The sequence below is a fragment of the Lachnellula hyalina genome, assembly GCF_007821495.1.
Source record: "Lachnellula hyalina strain CBS 185.66 chromosome Unknown contig00017, whole genome shotgun sequence".
NCBI classification, from domain to species: Eukaryota; Fungi; Ascomycota; class Leotiomycetes; order Helotiales; family Lachnaceae; genus Lachnellula; species Lachnellula hyalina.
The window spans coordinates 102988-120262 of NW_022157131.1; the positions used below are offsets into that span (position 1 = coordinate 102988).

The following is a 17275-nucleotide window of genomic DNA, read 5'->3' on the forward strand; positions in this document are numbered from 1 at the left end:
AATTTATAAAACGAGTGTAGTAGTCTGAAGACTGGAAAGAGAGACTGTGCGAATGATCTTTAGATAGATGTGCTTGACAGGAAAGGAGAAAAGGTCAGGATGGGAGAGGGAAGGGGGAGTTTTAAAGATTTCCATCCCTTTGGAACCTCCTCTCGGCCCCGGATCACAGCTTCTTAGTTGAAGAGTATCTAACAGTTTAGTCTAGTCAAATGCACCAACACTACTGCTTCGACTAGCTAGTGCCCAATCAGCACCTTTATTAACGACTAGATCGCACCAGATCTGCATCCACGTTCCTGATATCGCGCGTTGTTTAAACTCAATTCATGTCATGTTTTAGTAGTTGTTTTGGAGCGCGAAGAATGCAGATATGAAATGAAGAAGAACCGGGCGGTGCAAACAAAAGGAGATTGCGCAATCCATCTAAAGGAATGCCCACCACATTCTAGAGCGCGTCACACTACAACGCGCCTCATTTGTTTGTTTTGATGACTTGGGAAGATGGTATATAGAACACAGTCACGGCGCCCGCCTTGAATGCACAGGCCTGGGTTCACATTCTTTTCATTTTCTGTTGTAGCTAAGTATAGATACACTGAGAAGTCGCCAGTGCGCTAAGTAGACCATCTTTCCTCCATGGCTGGCGAAGATACCGAAAATAGAGTATTTTGTCGAAGAAAGTTCGCAAACCAACTTCTCACCTCGGCATTTTCATCATCGAGCCATCTGCAATTCCTCCGACCAAAACAATCATGTATATGAAGCGGTGTGTCTTTCTATAGGCCATATATCAACGAACCGGAACTCCAGAATTGCAGTGTATAGAACAGTCCAGTATCCGAAAAGGTTAAACCGACGTATGCATGGATCAGGCCATAGCGAATGGCATTAAAGAAGTCGGCCTGAACATTCGAGCTGGGGTAATCTATGCAATTGCTAAAGACAAAGGGCCACCTATCGAAAAGACCGGTATGTGACTGGCCTTTCAATACGGGATGTCATTTCGTTTTCTGTACTTGGATTTTCAAGCATTTGATGCATAAAAGTTTTTGGTGGTTGGGTCATAGAGTCCTCTCTCATGACTTTCGGTTCGATCTGCTAATGCTACGCTCAGGCGGACTGCCCTGTTCCTTGAATCTATGTGGGAGAGCATCGAAATCGTAGTTCTTGAGTGTTTGTTCGTATTTGGAGCTCTTCATGAACTTGGGAACGGAATCCTGACCGCAAATTAGCAATGTGAACTTCTCTCGGGACAATTAGCAGCTTACACTAGCCATAAGTTTGAACACCGATAATTGGGCTTCTTCAAACAGCTTGGTTACCTCCCTTAAACTGTCTATCATTGCACTGTCTTGTCCTACCGCCTTCGTCATTCGCGTTGCAAGCTGATTTCGAAGCAAGTGGTCGATGTTGAGTTCGCATGGTGACCCAGGCGCCAGGAAAGCGTTGTAGATACCATATGCGGAAGCCATAGTCTCCTTAATAGCATCGAGACTTGGTCCAGAGTTCTTTGCATTTCTCGATGACGAAGAATTGGACTTGATCGCGACCTTGCAGGACTTGAGAAACTCGTCCACATCAAGGTAGAACGATAGATTCTCCTCGCAATGCGTATCTCGTAAGTTTTCTCGGAAGAGCAATCGAAGTGCTGCATCATTCAAGATCTTGTCTAACTTTTGAGTATTTGAATCGCGGGAAACGCCTGCTCTTGAAGCCACACTACCCGAATTTTCACTCTCCGATGTTCGCTCCTTCGAAGTCATGTTGACAACATCCTTCCCCTTTTGTGACAACTGATAAATGGCGTATTTTGTTGGTTGAAATCTGGGGTCTTTCTCCTTTTCGGCACCTATCTGGGTGAGGTACGCTCTATCCGACTGTACACACCATATCAAGCCTTGCTCCAGAAACAACGTTGCAATCTCTACCGTTTCTCTACGATCCACTGTCGTACAGCAGTCCATTAACCATTCGACGGCCGCCTTACCCGTAAATGTCTGGAGAACAATCTTTGCTGGTGTGCCAATTCTGCGCTCGCTGGCCATTCTTACACCTGCAAGTCCATCTTTGTATTCGCTCAGAGAATCCGAGTCCGCAGAGCTGGTGGTGGCCTTAATGTTTGGGCCATTCTGACCGACAAAGCGGCGGAAAATCACCTCGACGGTACTTCGATCAGACGAAAGTTTATCGGTTGCTGAATCTCTCTCTAGAATGACGAGCTGCATTGTGTTTCTGGGAGAGTTTACAAGTTCTGTAACATGCTTTTGCTGAATTCCATTCTTTCCACAGAATCTCTCCAAAACGTGGATCCCCTTTGGTGTTAGTTGCCAAATAGAGCCCTTCATCGTAAACTCCTTCGCTTGCTTGCCATCAGCAGATTCGATAAATCTTGCGTCAAGAAATCGCTGACACACAGATCGAGCCATCTCGCGTGCCATAGAAAAAGTAGTCGTAGTCGTAGTAGTAACAATCCTAGAAGGGTCCTTTGGATCAGGCATTCGGTTGGATTGAGAAAACTTCAACGATCCAAGATTGTTGATAGCTTCTTCTGATATAAAGGAATGCTCAATTCTGGTCAGCCGAACGCGATGAGGTGCAAGTGGAAGGCTGACGACTAATGTCGCAAAGAGGTCTTTGAAGTCCTTTTCAAATGTCAGCTTGACCAACCGGTCTATTGGGTGTGCTCAAAACTACTTACCCGTGTGAATGGTCTCTCATCCGTGGTCATGCGCAATAAGCGCGAAGACGTTTGATGCATCTTGTTGAGATGGGGGGCAGGCGTATTGGTAGCAGTATTGGAATACGCCTGCGAGGGTGGGTTCGTCTCAAGCAAAGACTGGCGAAATCGGGAACTCGCGCTGGATGTATCTGTTCTCGTTTGTAAAGGGGGGGTTGTTGGTATGGTGCTGAGACTAAATGATTCGGGGGTCTCTTGCGGGCTGACTTCTCCTGATCGAGGAAGAGAGACAAGGTCGGGCGGCGGAGAGGTTGGAGAGCTCTGCGCGGAGCGGTATAGACTATTGGACGAAGGTCGGTTCCGTGGTGTTGGTTCAGAGAAGCTTGCGATTGCACTCGTGGTCTTTTCCTTAGCCAAGGCCGCAAAGTTGAGTATGCCTGCTCGATTCGGTTTCAAAAGACTGGTGGACTGGGTTGACTGGCGGTGGTGCCTCAAAGTATTCGCCGGTGGGTTGGGGGAAGTTGACGGGTCCAAGGGCGGTGAATTAAAAGTAGAAGTAGAAACGGCCCCAGTGGAAGGGACTATGCGGACCGTAGCTTCCTGGGCGGCGGCAAGTAGTGTAGGGGTAGATGTAGCGTTTGAGAGGCCGTCTGTGGTTGGTGGTGAGGTGGATTTCTGGAAGGGAGATTCTGGTGTAGACGTAGATGTAGATGTGGAGATGGAGGCAGGTTGGGAAAGAGCCATGGATCTGGGGGACGGTTGTTTTACACTACTATCCCAGCCCTGCCCTGCTCTGCGTGCTGCTATTGTCGAGTCGAGTTCTGTCGCCAGATGAGATCTAGGGACTAGGAACAATAGGGCACTCGTACTTCGGTACAATAGGGTAGGGTGTAGGGTATAGGGTATAGTAGAAGTATAATAGTACGTAGCAAGGTAAGGTAGGGTCCGGCAAATCGAGAAAGTGGAGCTGGCGTAAGAGTAGGTAAGGTAAGGTAGGCAGGTCCCGCCGAGTGCAAATGACTGACAACGGCCTCACCTAGCGAGCTTGTGAAGAAGCGGGCGTGGGAGTGAGGGGGATTGGGAGTGAAGGTGCGAGTACGAGTGAGTGAGTGAGTGAGTAGTTCAGGATGCCAATAATTAATAATCGGTCCCGCCTCACTCCCCCTTGCCTGCTTGCCTTTGGCTTCCTTCCCGGTTGGGCCAAGGCTGTAAGAGTCAGTCAAGGACAGAAGTTCAGTTACACAACTCAACAACAGACACGTACTGTGGTGATGAGTAGGTAGGTCTAGTGTTGGGCAGGCCGTTGTTAGGTCTGTAGTAAGGAAAGGAGTGAGAGACTGGTCGTGAGTGGTAGTGTGGTCACTGTGGTGTGGTGTGGTGTGGGATGTAGAGAGAAAGAAGCGAAACAATTAGATCTTGGGTGGCTGCTTTCTCATACGCCGGTCGCAGGTGCAGGTGCTAGTTGCCGCCCCTCGTGGTTTAGAACAGAGGGTGGGTCTTCTCGTGGCCGACAGGGATGGAAAGGGACAGGGATACGGCAGGTGAGGCAGGGGTGTCCACTGGGATAATGCCAGCTCAGAAGGACGAGCTGTAGGCCAATCAGCGTCGGATCTTCTGACGGAGGTAAGCCTTTCTCTATCATTTCCTTCGCTGACTACTGGTGCAGGGGTGAGAGCCTAAAGCCGAAGCCAAAAGCATGCATCATGCAGTGTGTGCTTCCAGATGCAGAGTAGCGCTGACCCATCCACCCGCTTAGCCCGCTTAGCACGTTTGGCACGACTTTATCCACTCCAGGCTCCAGGCACACCCGGTGAACCTGAGACACAACCCCTATGCTTCTGAAACTGAGATACGATAGGATAGATATGATACGATGCGATGCGAGGACCAGCCCGACGTTGTCAATATGTATGGTGGAGAGGTACCAAGTAGCCCGTCAGAATAACCTCAAAACTAATTAATTCTTGCTTGCTATACAGCTATAGGATGGGACGGGCTTCCGCTTGTACAGTACTACCTATATACACTACCCACTCTCCTAAATGTACCAGATGCATCCAGCCTGTCTGCGTTTCAACCCTTAGGTTCAATTCCTGATTGTCTGGCTGCTGGAAAGCGGAGAACAGAGTAGCAAGTCTAGATGTCTATTTCAAGCCATAAAACAACAGTCAGTATACGTAGAAGACACTAATCCTTCTCTTTATCATTTTCCCGCTGTCATGATGCCATGCAATGCAATGTGCTTCTCATCTGAAAATTCTGATGTGTACAACGTCAAGTGGTTTCCTGCAGAACATTACATTGTTGATAGTCGAGACGACATAGGCCCAACGCCACAGGTAGTACAACCACCGTCATTGCCTTGGACCTCGGCCTGGACTATATAAAAACGAAAACAAAAATATATCATAATAATAAATCAACAGGAATCTTACGAGGTTCCACTCATTACTTCCTTTTACTAAATCTCTCACAATCAACTGTGAATCCTATCTACTTCGTAAGTAAGTCCTTCAGGTAGTCTGATATTGAAAGAATTTGCCTCTTATTCGTATTGTGTAACAAGGCGAAATCAAACTCCAGCACAATGATTCCCACAATATCGTGAGGGATTCGTATTAAGTTTCACTTGCCTGTACGATAACCTGTCAGTACCCGCTATCCGCCCTATAATTCCTCCACACTCATCCTAGGACTAGGACAGTAATACTCCGTAAACGGTGGAAGAAAAAGGGGATGTGAGGCTCAGGGCCTCCCCTAGACTGTCGATCCGTCGCCTTCTAAATTTCCTTCTGAAATCGTCATAGGCCTTGAACAATGTTTCACAGCTTGCCTAGTCAACAAAGTCGTCTGTTTCCGCTGCCGTTCCACGCCGCAAACAAATCAAATTGCCACAAAGGTTGAGGGGAAATCAGCCGTTATGCCTTGATAGCCGGTGTTTCGAATGGCCCTGGTCTGGTGACTAATCTCTTTGTCCCCACCAATCTGCAGTCCAATTGGTATCCAGGCGGGAAAGTCGTCTCGTTGAGAATGAGCGGCGCTCAACGGATCTAAAAATTTAGGAATTCGCTGCAGATAATTACAAAGGATGGGATGAATCATGGATGATTGTTCTGCAAGAGCAGGCGAATCTCATGACTGTCGGTTATCGAACGATTACTGCCGGATGCAGTAAGAACCGTACGGCGGTGAGATGCTTGAGCATGCTGCATGAGCGTGCATCACTTTGGGGTCGGCTAGGCTAGTGTTGAAAAGGTTTAGCTGGCACATTATGGCACGGCAGCATGGCAGCATGGGTAGGTAGACTTGGGGCCTCGATATCTTGTATGATAGGACAATTCTTACCCAGTACACTTGCCATCCGAAATGGGAGGGGCATCTTGTGAGCTTGGGTATGACAAGAAACCGTGCCACCACGTACTAACGACCTATCAGGTATTGCTCGACAAAAGTAAAATAAAATAAGAAGCAATAGTTTGAGTTCCTTGGGAATTCGTGAATCTTCAACTAAATATTTGGAATTATGTCAAGGTGAACGAGCCATCTTGGTAATGAAGATCAATAACGCGCGCAATACAGTAGGAACGCAGCGATGATCGGTTCTTTCCTTGCAACTGCAGACTATCACCGTACCTTATCAAAAGGATAATTGTACCTCCGTAAAGAAGGTCAACCTTTTACCCGTAAGAGCCGGCTTTGACCCGAGTACGGACGGTTTGGACGAGACTTGCGGTACTATACTAAAGCATATATATCCATGATAAGTGCCCAGGTGACTTTACTAGTTGAATAGCCGCACTGCTTGGCTAAGTTGGCTTAGACTTTCAAAAGGCCGATACTTCCTTACATTGTCGTCAAAATGAGCTGATTATGAACTCGGGTTCGCGCCATCCCCATCTACCGGCATGACCATTTCTCATAGAGAAGGAGGTTGCTCAACTTGTGGGTATCACTAAGAAGCCTCTGTTTGTATAGGCGAGCGCACGACGGCACGTGTGCGGCATTTCAACACAAAGGTAATGATCGCTGCAATTAGCGCAACTCTCACCGATTCTTCTGTCAGGCAAGTGAGGGGTTGGGTGTTGGGATTGGCCTGGCCTGGCTTGACTTTCTCCGGCACAGGTTAAAAGCAGCAGTCCTTCGCACGTTTGTTTCACGGACGCACACGTTCTTCAGGCGTGTTCACACACGTCAAACCACGTTTTTCTTGCAAACCCCTGTACGGTACAGTACGAAGGGTACGAAGGTAGTCCTGTACGAGTAAGCCCAGCCCATTCGGGAAAAGGTTAGCATCGAGAAGCGGGCTAGTTCCGTCCCGCCTAGTGCCTTTTCTAGAGTAGCGCCAGTGGCGAGTCGGAGTTAATAAAAATAATAAGACGCTTTCTTAAGGCAGGGCTAAAGTCAAAGTACGGGAGTACGAAGTAGGAGATACGAGGGCACGGAGCACGGGCGCGGGACGGGAGATTTGGGCAGGAAAAGAGGCTGGGATGCAGTACCACTTCCCACGTGGCATCTACTTATTCAGCCGTGGGCGTGGTGCTCTCGGCTTCGCTTCAGCCTTGTGCATGTGCAAGACGGAGGGAGGGGAGGGAGTGGAGGGAAGGGAGAGAAAGGGAATGGGAGAGGAGGCAAGAGTCAAATTACTTTCATGCAATGCAAACGAGTGCAACTCATGATTACCTTAGTCCGTATTCCGGACTACAGTACAGTACAGTAGGAGAAAGGTCCCCACACTCCGATAAGTGACAGTGAAGTGATTCTGCATTGATTACTAGAACCACACCACATTGAGATATTCTATTGAAACACTCGCTTACCACCTCACTCCTGCTCTAGCTTAATTCACGACCAAGTTACTGTATGCACAAAAGGAGGCATAGATACGGTAATCTATTCAAATTTACCCTCAAAGTCATCACCAGGCGTGCGGCGTCTATATCCCCACTCCATGATTCTCGGCTCGACGCCACGAAACCGAGCCGAGCGCATAAAGGAAATTAAAACACAACCTTGCAGCCTCTCCTCGCATCTTTGACTGAGTTTCTCTCTCGGATCCTTACGAAACGGAGCTCGCCGATCAGGGGTCCGTCCCGAATTCTCCCCAGCGGACACTTTGGATCGTAAACAATCTTCCATAATCTCCGGGAAGCTAAGGTAGATCGCCACGTGCTTCACACGCTCCGCTTTACCCTATCCAGCCTATGATCTCTTGAGACGTAGCCCAAACCAAGCCCCCTGTCTGAGATAATATTGAATAATGTCTAGGGTCACTTCCTTTCTGGAATCATAATTTCCTTCTAGCCTTCCTTCTAGAACACCCTGCCGCTTCAATAAACTTGAATGAAACCACATCCTGCTGATCCAGTCCCGGGGTTTTGGGAAAGAGGGCTCCCTACTATACTAGGTAGGGTCTACTTAGTAGTATTCTATACGAATCATGTCCAATTCCTGCCTATAGTGCCAGCTGCGCCGCGCTTGAGAAGAATACGCCAGGTTCAAGTCCACTTTGACACTCCACTACACTTGGAGCAGATCAAACATATGCTCTTTCACTGTGAGTGAGTAATATACGAAGTAACATGCAGCGGCTTCATGCAGCATCGTCTCATGAGTCATGAGTGTCCTTCTAAAGCTTTGAATGTCCTCGTTGATAGGATCTTATCTGACAAAATCCAAAATCCATTAAAGACTTTGAGTAATGTTGGAATTTTCAGGAATGTGATACCAGTATTGTGAGCATGTTGATCAAATCGAGGGGGACGAAGTTCCCAATAGGTATTAGTACAGCATCCCGTGCCGTACAGCATGCGGAATAGGATACAAGCTCAGCGCCACACTCCACGCCCAATTTTCCCAATGTTTGGTTTCTCCACGGCGGCTTGCATGGCGTTGGAGCTAGTGGGATAACAGGAGAAATAGCCACGAGGCAAACGGTTGTGCGTGGTGCCGCGAAGTCTGCAGCCTACCGCCGTGTCGTCGATAGCCACGAGGCAAGTGTCTCAATGCACAGCTACCTCCGTACGCTCCTTTGTCACTTTGTGACCCCTTAGCGTATATGCACCCACCCTCCCGCTGCTAACTCTGTGTTGTTTCCAGAGCCGGGAGGTCGGTGGGTGGAAATAGCGGTATGGTTTGTACAATGTGGGACATGCGCTTTGTGGCATGTTGGTGATGAATAGGTGTCAGATCATGCAAGAGCTTTTAATGTGCTGCCTTTGTCCAATCCGCACTTCTCTACGTGACACAAAAACCGGCACAACGCATTCATTTAGTTCATATGAAATTAGAATCTCCCACGTCAAGTGAAAGGTTTGAAGATCCGACAAATGAAAGAGTTTGAGGGTTCATACATCCGTCTCACTACACATATGTGTAGTCCGGAAAGCGGGTTGACTATTGATATTCTGCACAGTTTACAATACCGGCTCCTTGCAGCATATTGTATTTTCAACAAGTTGCAAGCATGCGAGCCACTTAGACCCATCAGCAGGGAGGCACTTGGAGAATATCTTGGCCAAATCGAACATTCCAATTTCTTACGGGTCTGAAAACCGCGTCCTGGAATGTTGGTTCTTGGATCCGAGCGGACAAGAATAAAAGTTGAGAAGTTCACATCTACAATCTCCTTCAACCCTTCCGCCGCAGAATGAGAGACATCATTTTACGCTGCTTGACTGATCCCGGCAAGTGCTGTAGCAGACTTTGACCTCGCTGCTAGCTTGAATGAATCAGTGTTGGTAGAACAATCTCATAATTGAAAATCTGATTAACGCGTCTTGGGCTCTTTGTATACTTCCACAGATATAGTAGATATGAACGAGAGAACGGCTCTTGAATTCTCAAATACGCCGCCTGTCGCCTAGAGACAGAAAATGAAGAGCGCTAGATAGACTCGACGTCTTTTGAATATGTATATCTCAATCTGAAATGCCAAATACAGTTCTTCATAAATACAAGCACTTGCCACACTTGTGGGCTCTAAGCAGAAAGCACAACAGCCTTGAGGAGATATAGCAGCAGCAAGCGCTGTAAGCTTCCAGTTGTTCAAATTAGGCCTGCTTAGTAGGTCCATTCCATTTCAGACGTTGTCCTCCCTAAGACTTGCGCAGTTTTGACGCGGCTCTTCCAAGCAACTCGACATTTCAGCTCCTTGGGCTATCCTTCTCCTGCAAAGCTTTCAACCTTCACTTGATAGAACATCATGTGCACAGCGTTCATTTCTGTCGAGGCGTAATGTCCAGGCCATTGTGGAACTTGACTCTCTCCACTCGGACCATATATCAACACACTTAGAGCAATTGCCTTATCTATGCCATCCAAGAGCTATCTTGGACCTGCAGGAACATTCTTGTATTCAACGGTGAAGTTCTTTGGGGGGCACAAGGGTAATGAGGGCAAGCTGAGGTAGGAAGCAAGAGATGGGTTTGCGGTTGCAACAGGGTTTGTGAAGTCAGACCCTGCCTCGCAAAGTCCGGAGCACTAGAAAGTATTCTGCCTTGCAATGAATTTATTTGGGATGGTCTGGTCGTCGAGTTCTGTATGTGTTTCGAAGTGAATGCAAATGGACGTTGAAGATACGGAGGTGCATCCGGAATGTGGTCCCGAAAGTCAGGGATACAACTTTGCAGCCACGAGCAGCAACATACCTGCCTAGTCCTAGAAGGTACAGCTCGCTGAGTGCTTGCTCGAGGAGAGATGCTTACTATGTGCATGTGAAGAGCGTGCCTCTCCTTCCTGATCTGGCCTTGAACTTGAACTCAAGCTTGGCATTATTGTGTCTGCAGCGCGTCAAAGCTGCATTTAGGCACTCGCAGGGACGGCTCTAGAGTCTATATTTATTGATCGGGCAGTCAATTGAGTATTTGGAATAGCAATTGAAGGTAGTGGGGGTGGGCGTTGACTTCGCACCCAGTCGCCACAAGAAGCGAAGGCGGATTAGAAGGATTGCCAACATCATTCCTCCCGAGCTACGCGATAATAAGGTATGAATTATACGGGAACAGAAGAATATAAATGCTCGTTCATGAAGCAGTCGTTCTGTTGATGCGGAGGGAAAGTGAACATTTCGCTTCAGAGCCTCTGGAGACCGCTATTCACATTTAACCGGTTGGTTGAATTGCAGGTCCGCAGGCAGCAATGGAGCGTTGACCCAGTACAACTGAGCACTGGACGAGATACTCTATATCAGCTGCTGTTGCCCACAATATTTATCCTTTTGTTTGGGCAGGAGGAACGGTACGGAGAACTTGAAGGCGACGACAGGGCAATCAATGACTTGAGGGTTTGATTTACTAGGTAAGATGTCTATACATACCGTAGCAAGGTGATTGCGATGACTCAGCTTAAAGTGCGGTTGGTGATTGAATTCTATCCACAGGGGGCAATGGCTATAGGTAGGTACCTAGGTAGTTAGCTTTCTTCAACGACCAATATACTTGAGTGTCTTCGACGCACCAAAGGAAGAGAACATAAGAATTCAAATGGTAAGATTCGCTTTTTGGCCCTTGGCCCTTGGCCAAGGTTGTCCGCGAGATAATTGGGTCTTTCGGGAATCCTTCGCATCGTCGACTAAGTCTTTTCTAGATCTTTTAACCGTTCACCAACGAAACACTTAAGACTTCAGCTGGAAATGAGGTAGACAGGTTGAAGCATATTTATGCCAGACTTATAAACACCATGTCAGGGCATTCTGAGTGACGCTTTTCAAGTTATGGATATCATCCTAAAGACTTTTCGCAGCTTTCAATAACCCCCAATCCCACAACACCAGACGCCATTTAGTACATGTAGCCTCAGATTACCGTTGGACCCGAGTCTCTCCTCCAGCCTTTGTTCCGCATATTTTCCTCGACGGCCTTCCAAATGCTTTCAACAACCTCCCGATCCCGCCATCTGCTCGCAGCAGACGCTCCAGCACTCCACTTGTCTACCTGAGTTCCCAGTACACCTCGACCCCAGCCCTTAACCGTGTCGGGCATCTGCTCTCCTCTCCATCCTACATAGACACCTAACGTATGTCTGAATAAATCTGTTGCTTGCTGCCATTTATAGCTCTTGAATTGCCATACTTGCCCTGTCGTGAAGACGGCCACAACTCTCGACCAATACTCTGGCTTGAACTGTTCGGGCGTATCAACAATGATGAAGCGCATAGCACGGGTAGGATCTATCAAAGGTAACGTGCGCGTAATGTGTAATATTGAGGCAGAAGAGCTTGATGTTGAGCTCGAGGACTCCGGGGGTATATAACTACCGCCTTCGAGGAAGGATTTGATATTTGACATACGCAGAAGGGAGGATGCCGAAGGGGAGAGTAGTATTATGGGGTCCGGTCGGCGGGCTGGAGCTTTCGGGTTGTGGGGTAGAGTAGGGTTGTTTGCGAGATTCGCAGCTGCTTGAGCGGCCTTGCGTGCATTGAAAGGCGCGGCTAATTTGCGTACATGAGAGAAATCCTGAAATCCAAGTCAGCAAATATGATACAGTTATGGTCCTTGAATTGGACGTACTGTCGGCTTAATTCCCCTCAACACACTATTCCTGTCACCCATTCGCCTCTCTCCGTTGTAGATTTCTGCCAGGCGCGGATCAATAGTCTTGCCCTGTCTCCCAGCAGCACCACTAGTGACAGGCACAATTCCCCCAACTTTCCCAGAAGCAACTTGCGCCGAAGCAGCAGCACTCAACGTATCCGATGCCAGTGGCTTGATGAATTCACTCTCTTCGGAAGCACTCTCAAGCCAGGTAAGCAAATCTAATTTCTCCACAAATGGGAGATTCTGGACCTCTCCGCCTGCGCCTCCATCTGCAGCCAATTCCTCGTTCAAGGCACGCGTTGCAGCATTGTAGTCGGGGATAGCTGTCTCTCTCTTCAACCACGCGAGATAGATACTGCGGAGATTGACTGGTTTGTCAGATGAGATAAAACGCGTGGGTGTATCAAGGGGTATCGAGACTTGAACGGGCGAGGAAAAGAGCAGGTAGGTTGCTGTCGACAAGCTCAAATCGACTGATGAAGCTGAGGATGCATCTGCGGTTGTAGTCGGTATGCAAGGACTGTCCGAGGCTATCGCCTGTCGCAGAAGCAAGAGGGGATCTTGCTGAATTGTCTCCGAAGAAGCCATCTTGACTGGCGCTGGGTCGGGGGCAGCTACGCGCGGGCAGGGCAGGCTGAAGGGTAGGAGATGGAGCCTCGTGAGGAGTTCTAGGTAATTGTAGTGAAAATACGGTGGCCTTTCCAAGCCAAAGAAGCAGCGAGCTTCGCCTGGTCACGTGCCCTACTTCTATACAAATACCAGCCTCAGCGTCCGAGAGGCTAAAGCAATCAGATAGTGTGCTCCTTTTGTATTTACACGACTCCAATTTTGGTCTCAAGCATTTACAAGCAGCTACTACTTACACCTCGTCCCCACTTCCGCCAACCTCGCTCGTATTACTTCCATGATAAGAACAAATCCCAGTTCCACCGCTTTTGTGTTTGGGGTTCTTTGGGCACAATGGGCTGGTTGGGAAATGCTCGGGTAGCTCAAGCTCGGATTGAGACCCTTGTGTTCTTCGTAACTGCTCTTCTATTGCAGCAGCAACTTTGGTATTGGCGTCGAACCAATCCTGACGGACCTCTGTATGATTATTTGATCGATTCTTAGCCGGAGTGTAAGGTTAGTTTCGCTTTGTAGTATACTTGATGGTGGACTTACAGGCCCGTTTGCTGTTTCACTCCTTTCTCCGTAACGCTTTGGCCCATCTGCGGGGGGGCTGAAGTCGAACCCGCGAATTTGGGCTCTAGACTCGTAGGTAGGAGATGTGCGCCTGGAGGGGGAAGTACTGATACGCTTAGCTTCCTGAGTTTTGCGCACATTAGCCTGTCGATCTTAGTGAGTTCTATGGCAATACTTACTGATGCTAGAAACGTAGCGGGTACACTTAAGTCTGATAGATCCGCTTCAACTACGTACAGAGTCAGAAAGTATTCTCAAATCCCAACTTTGGCTCTATCTATCAATCACATTTACCCCTTTCGATTTCTTACCTCTCTGATAGCCATCATTTATCTTTGGCGACCGTGGCGTAGCTGCTGGGGTTTTCCCAATCAATATTTTATGCACGGAGCTTGACATTGACAAAATTGACTCGTGCGAGTTTCTGCGGTGCCATGGAGCAAGTCCTAAGGTTCGACGAGGCCTCGGTGATATAGCTGCTGCATTCTGTGTGCCGGGATCTTCGTGTTCAAGCCGTTCCAAACAAGAACTCGTACCCTCAAGAAGCAAGGCCGTACGTGACCCCCTAGTGTCTCTTATGGGAGCATTATCAACAGACTAAGAAGGTCAGCTTTGGAAACCTCATCGGGGCGTCTTGGGTTTTACTCTCTTTGGTTTTGCGAATCGCGAAGCCATATTCTTCTTGATTCTACAGGCCAACCCAAGACGTGGCATCGTAGAGGAACCACTTGAGATAGTAGTTCCATCATGATCTCGCTTTTCCTCAACCGAGGAATGATTGTTCGTTTCCGTTGTAAGTATACTTTTGTCTGATTTGAATCTGACGAGTTCGATTCTAGGTATGATGGATTTGGTCGGAGTCGTGGGAATACTTAGTGGCTGCGAGGATGTCGTTTTTTGGTCCGACGGTCGGTTGAGCAGTCTCTTGATCCGCGGGTGCCTTTTCTTTGCAGGTAGTATCTCTCGCTCTGCCCAATATCCTTCTGGGAACCAAACCCATTCCATGCCAATATTTGCAGGACGGGGCGGACCTAAAGTATTGTTTCTATAGGACTTACTGGGATCGGTGAACGGATCATGCGACCTCTTTTCATTCCAATCCGTTATGTTATGGGATTGCTTGCTTGATGCTGACACTGATGACTCCACGGAGTGTGGCTCCGCGTCGTGATTGCTACCGTTAGAGTCTCCTGACTGGCGGGACATATTGAATGCTGTGTGCGATCTAGGTCCAACTTCACCCTCCCAGAATCGTGGCGAGGCTGCTGTAGATGCACTGTCATGTGTATCTTTCTGCGACATCTGGCGGATGTGAAAGTAGGATGTTATATCGGATTCACAGGTGGATGAGCGCCGAATCTGGCCCATATTTCCTTGTTGCCCGAACGGAGTTGGAAAGCTGCTTTTTGCCATGTTTGCAATTTCATGAACCTCGTCAACTTCACTGTGAGCTACTGGAGCGACGTTTGAGATGGGTTTGTAATTCTAGGGTATGGAGTACTGTCCCATGGATGGATATGTAAGGATGTTTGTGTTAAGGCAGGTCATAGGTGCGATTTGTTTGAAAGGTTCGAGTATTCGCGCTGTGATGAGGGAAAGGGCGCTTTACTTTTGAGTTTGGAGAAGCGTATCTGTTAGAGTATCAACAAGCTTCCTTCCTAACCTGTCCCATAAACTGGAAATTAATAAATGCCCCCAAAACAAACTGCGTGATATGTCAGCCGTATGCTTTTGCGTCTGTTGCTGAGTGGCATCGAAGTCGATATGCTGCTGTCTTTGAAAAATGCGATTTGGTCCACACCGGCCATCCGAGAGGACTTGTGACTTAGTGAAAAAGACTTTAAACGCCGACACAAGCTCTACTCACTTATTCTCTCAATCATCAGACCGGACATAAGTTACACTAGGAAAGACACCACGTTCCAGATAACTGTCTTGGTTGGCAGAGTCGCGGTCAAGGGCAACGCATTCTCGTTGCACAAATCGCGATCAGAACATTCCCTGGCCTCTATCCCCATTCAAGCCAAAATATTTTTGAGTTAGAAACAAACAGTCGCATCACGGGCGTGTGAACACTTAATGCATTGTCTCGACGCCAAGCTTTCTCTACAGGCTTCTCGGTGAAACAGGTTGACACTCTGACGGGCTTTACCCTCAATCTAGTCGTACTAGATGAAGAGAGGTCAAATGAAATTTCCTCTAAAAAAATGAGACATCACAATGGAGGATCTGACATAAAAAAACGGCCATTTCTGTTTCAAGCACTATCTTGTGACGTGTATGGATCCATTCATGCAATTCGACCTTATGTTTGTCCTATAGCGCTGATGAAGCTCTCTTTGAATGGCTTGTTCAAGAGGAATCTACCTATGAGAACGATCTTCCCGTTTAAGCCGGGCTCTGGTGAAGTAATTTGCGGTGCATCTAAGATCTCAAACACATCTCGGACGCCTTGGACGATTTTGATATCTCCAGTTGAGAGAGGCAGCTTTGCCTTCACTCTATGAATCTCCAGGCTGTAGTTGTCTCTGTCCTCATCCTCGGCCCCATTGCTTGGAGCTGGTAATTTCGAATCCCAAAGAATTGATCTAAGCCAGACATCCAAATGTGGCAATTGCTCGGGTGTCAACACAGGGACCGAAATTGTGACTGTTGATATTGACTAAAATATGTTAATATTAGGTAAGAAAGAGGATTCAGCATACATACCGGATCCAAATGACTGTGCCCTTTTGAACCGACATCCAGTGTTCCTACATTGTCATATGCATGGAGATCCAGGAGAAATCCTTCCAGCTGGGGCACCTGGCCATGTTGAGTTATGTGGAGTTTGGCCAGCCCATTGATTGCCTGGACTCGTGCTTGTACTGCTTCTAACTCTTCTTCACTGACAAGGTCCGATTTGTTAATGACGATAACATCAGCGTGAGATATTTGTAGATGTGCCGTAGTCAGCAAAGGCCCGGTGTGGCCGTCATGCTCATGCTCGTGCTCAGACGGGATAGTCTCTTGAGCTGGCTCATCAAGATTCTTGAGGACATTCTTAGCATCGATAAGAGTGACGATGCCATCCAGATATATAGAACTGCCAAGCCCTTCATCTACCCAAAACAGTGGTGCAAGGTTCCCAGGATCTGCTAATCCAGTGGTCTCCAGAAGGATATAATCGAAAGCCCCTTTCTTCTCCATCAAAGACTCGATTGCATTGACACCCTGATCCCTCGGTAATGTCAGTGACGACGTAGATAGAAAAGACAACAAGACTTAAGTACTTCACGGAGCAGCATATACAGCCATTACCAACTTCAAGCCATTCTTGTACTTGTTCACCACCTGTGTTGACAGTCAAAGTCTTCTCAATGTCGGCAGCTAAAACAATTAGTATAATATGCTACTACAGTATGGCGGGGGTCCGAAGACCAACTCACAATCACCAAATTCTAGCAACGACGAGCGTCAGTGAAAGCCTATGCGATGAGTTTGCTTTCGAGGTCCATACCGTTCAGAATAACAGCGATCTTCTTCCCATGTTGTTCGTTCAAAATGTAGTTCAAGAGCGTTGTCTTCCCTGCTCCAAGGTATCCTGAGACTCAGAGTTAGATACAATAGCATCTATAGTGAAATATAGATGTGATGAACCTGTGACAATGGTGATAGGGACCCTAATGCGGTCAGCTCCCCCCTCGGCATTCTCCTGGGCTTCTACATCAACCAGCAGTGGTGGAGCTTCATCGTCATCAAAATCCATTCTATTGACTTTGGGTGGTGTGTGTAGAAAAAAGAAGCGGTGCGGTAGGGGATAAGGTATTTCATTTCTACATGGCATGGCGTAGCAGTAGGCTCGTCCCTTTTTTAACCGAGCTTCCTTGATTGGCTGACGTGA

The 17275-nt window shown here is 47.8% G+C and overlaps 3 protein-coding genes across 3 annotated transcripts; all 3 read right to left on the bottom strand.

The window, feature by feature from the left end:
- Positions 1-1076: 1076 nt before the first annotated feature.
- flbA (Developmental regulator) lies at positions 1077-3514 on the bottom strand (the record flags this gene model as incomplete). The annotated part of the gene is made up of 3 exons (XM_031146457.1): positions 1077-1217; positions 1269-2642; positions 2699-3514. Coding segments are annotated over 3 exons (2331 nt in total), but the record flags the coding sequence as incomplete, so codon positions are not given.
- A 7955-nt stretch (positions 3515-11469) lies between these two features.
- On the bottom strand, positions 11470-12798 carry cdc73 (Cell division control protein; the record flags this gene model as incomplete). Its single annotated transcript, XM_031146458.1, has 2 exons — positions 11470-12129; positions 12184-12798. The coding sequence occupies 2 exons, from the start codon at positions 12796-12798 to the stop codon at positions 11470-11472; spliced, it is 1275 nt and encodes a 424-aa protein (XP_031008305.1).
- A 2899-nt stretch (positions 12799-15697) lies between these two features.
- On the bottom strand, positions 15698-17140 carry CBWD2 (COBW domain-containing protein; the record flags this gene model as incomplete). The annotated part of the gene is made up of 6 exons (XM_031146459.1): positions 15698-16054; positions 16102-16612; positions 16665-16761; positions 16821-16832; positions 16892-16975; positions 17032-17140. 6 exons carry the CDS (start codon positions 17138-17140, stop codon positions 15698-15700), a joined length of 1170 nt encoding a protein of 389 aa, XP_031008306.1.
- Between the last annotated feature and the right edge of the window lie 135 nt (positions 17141-17275).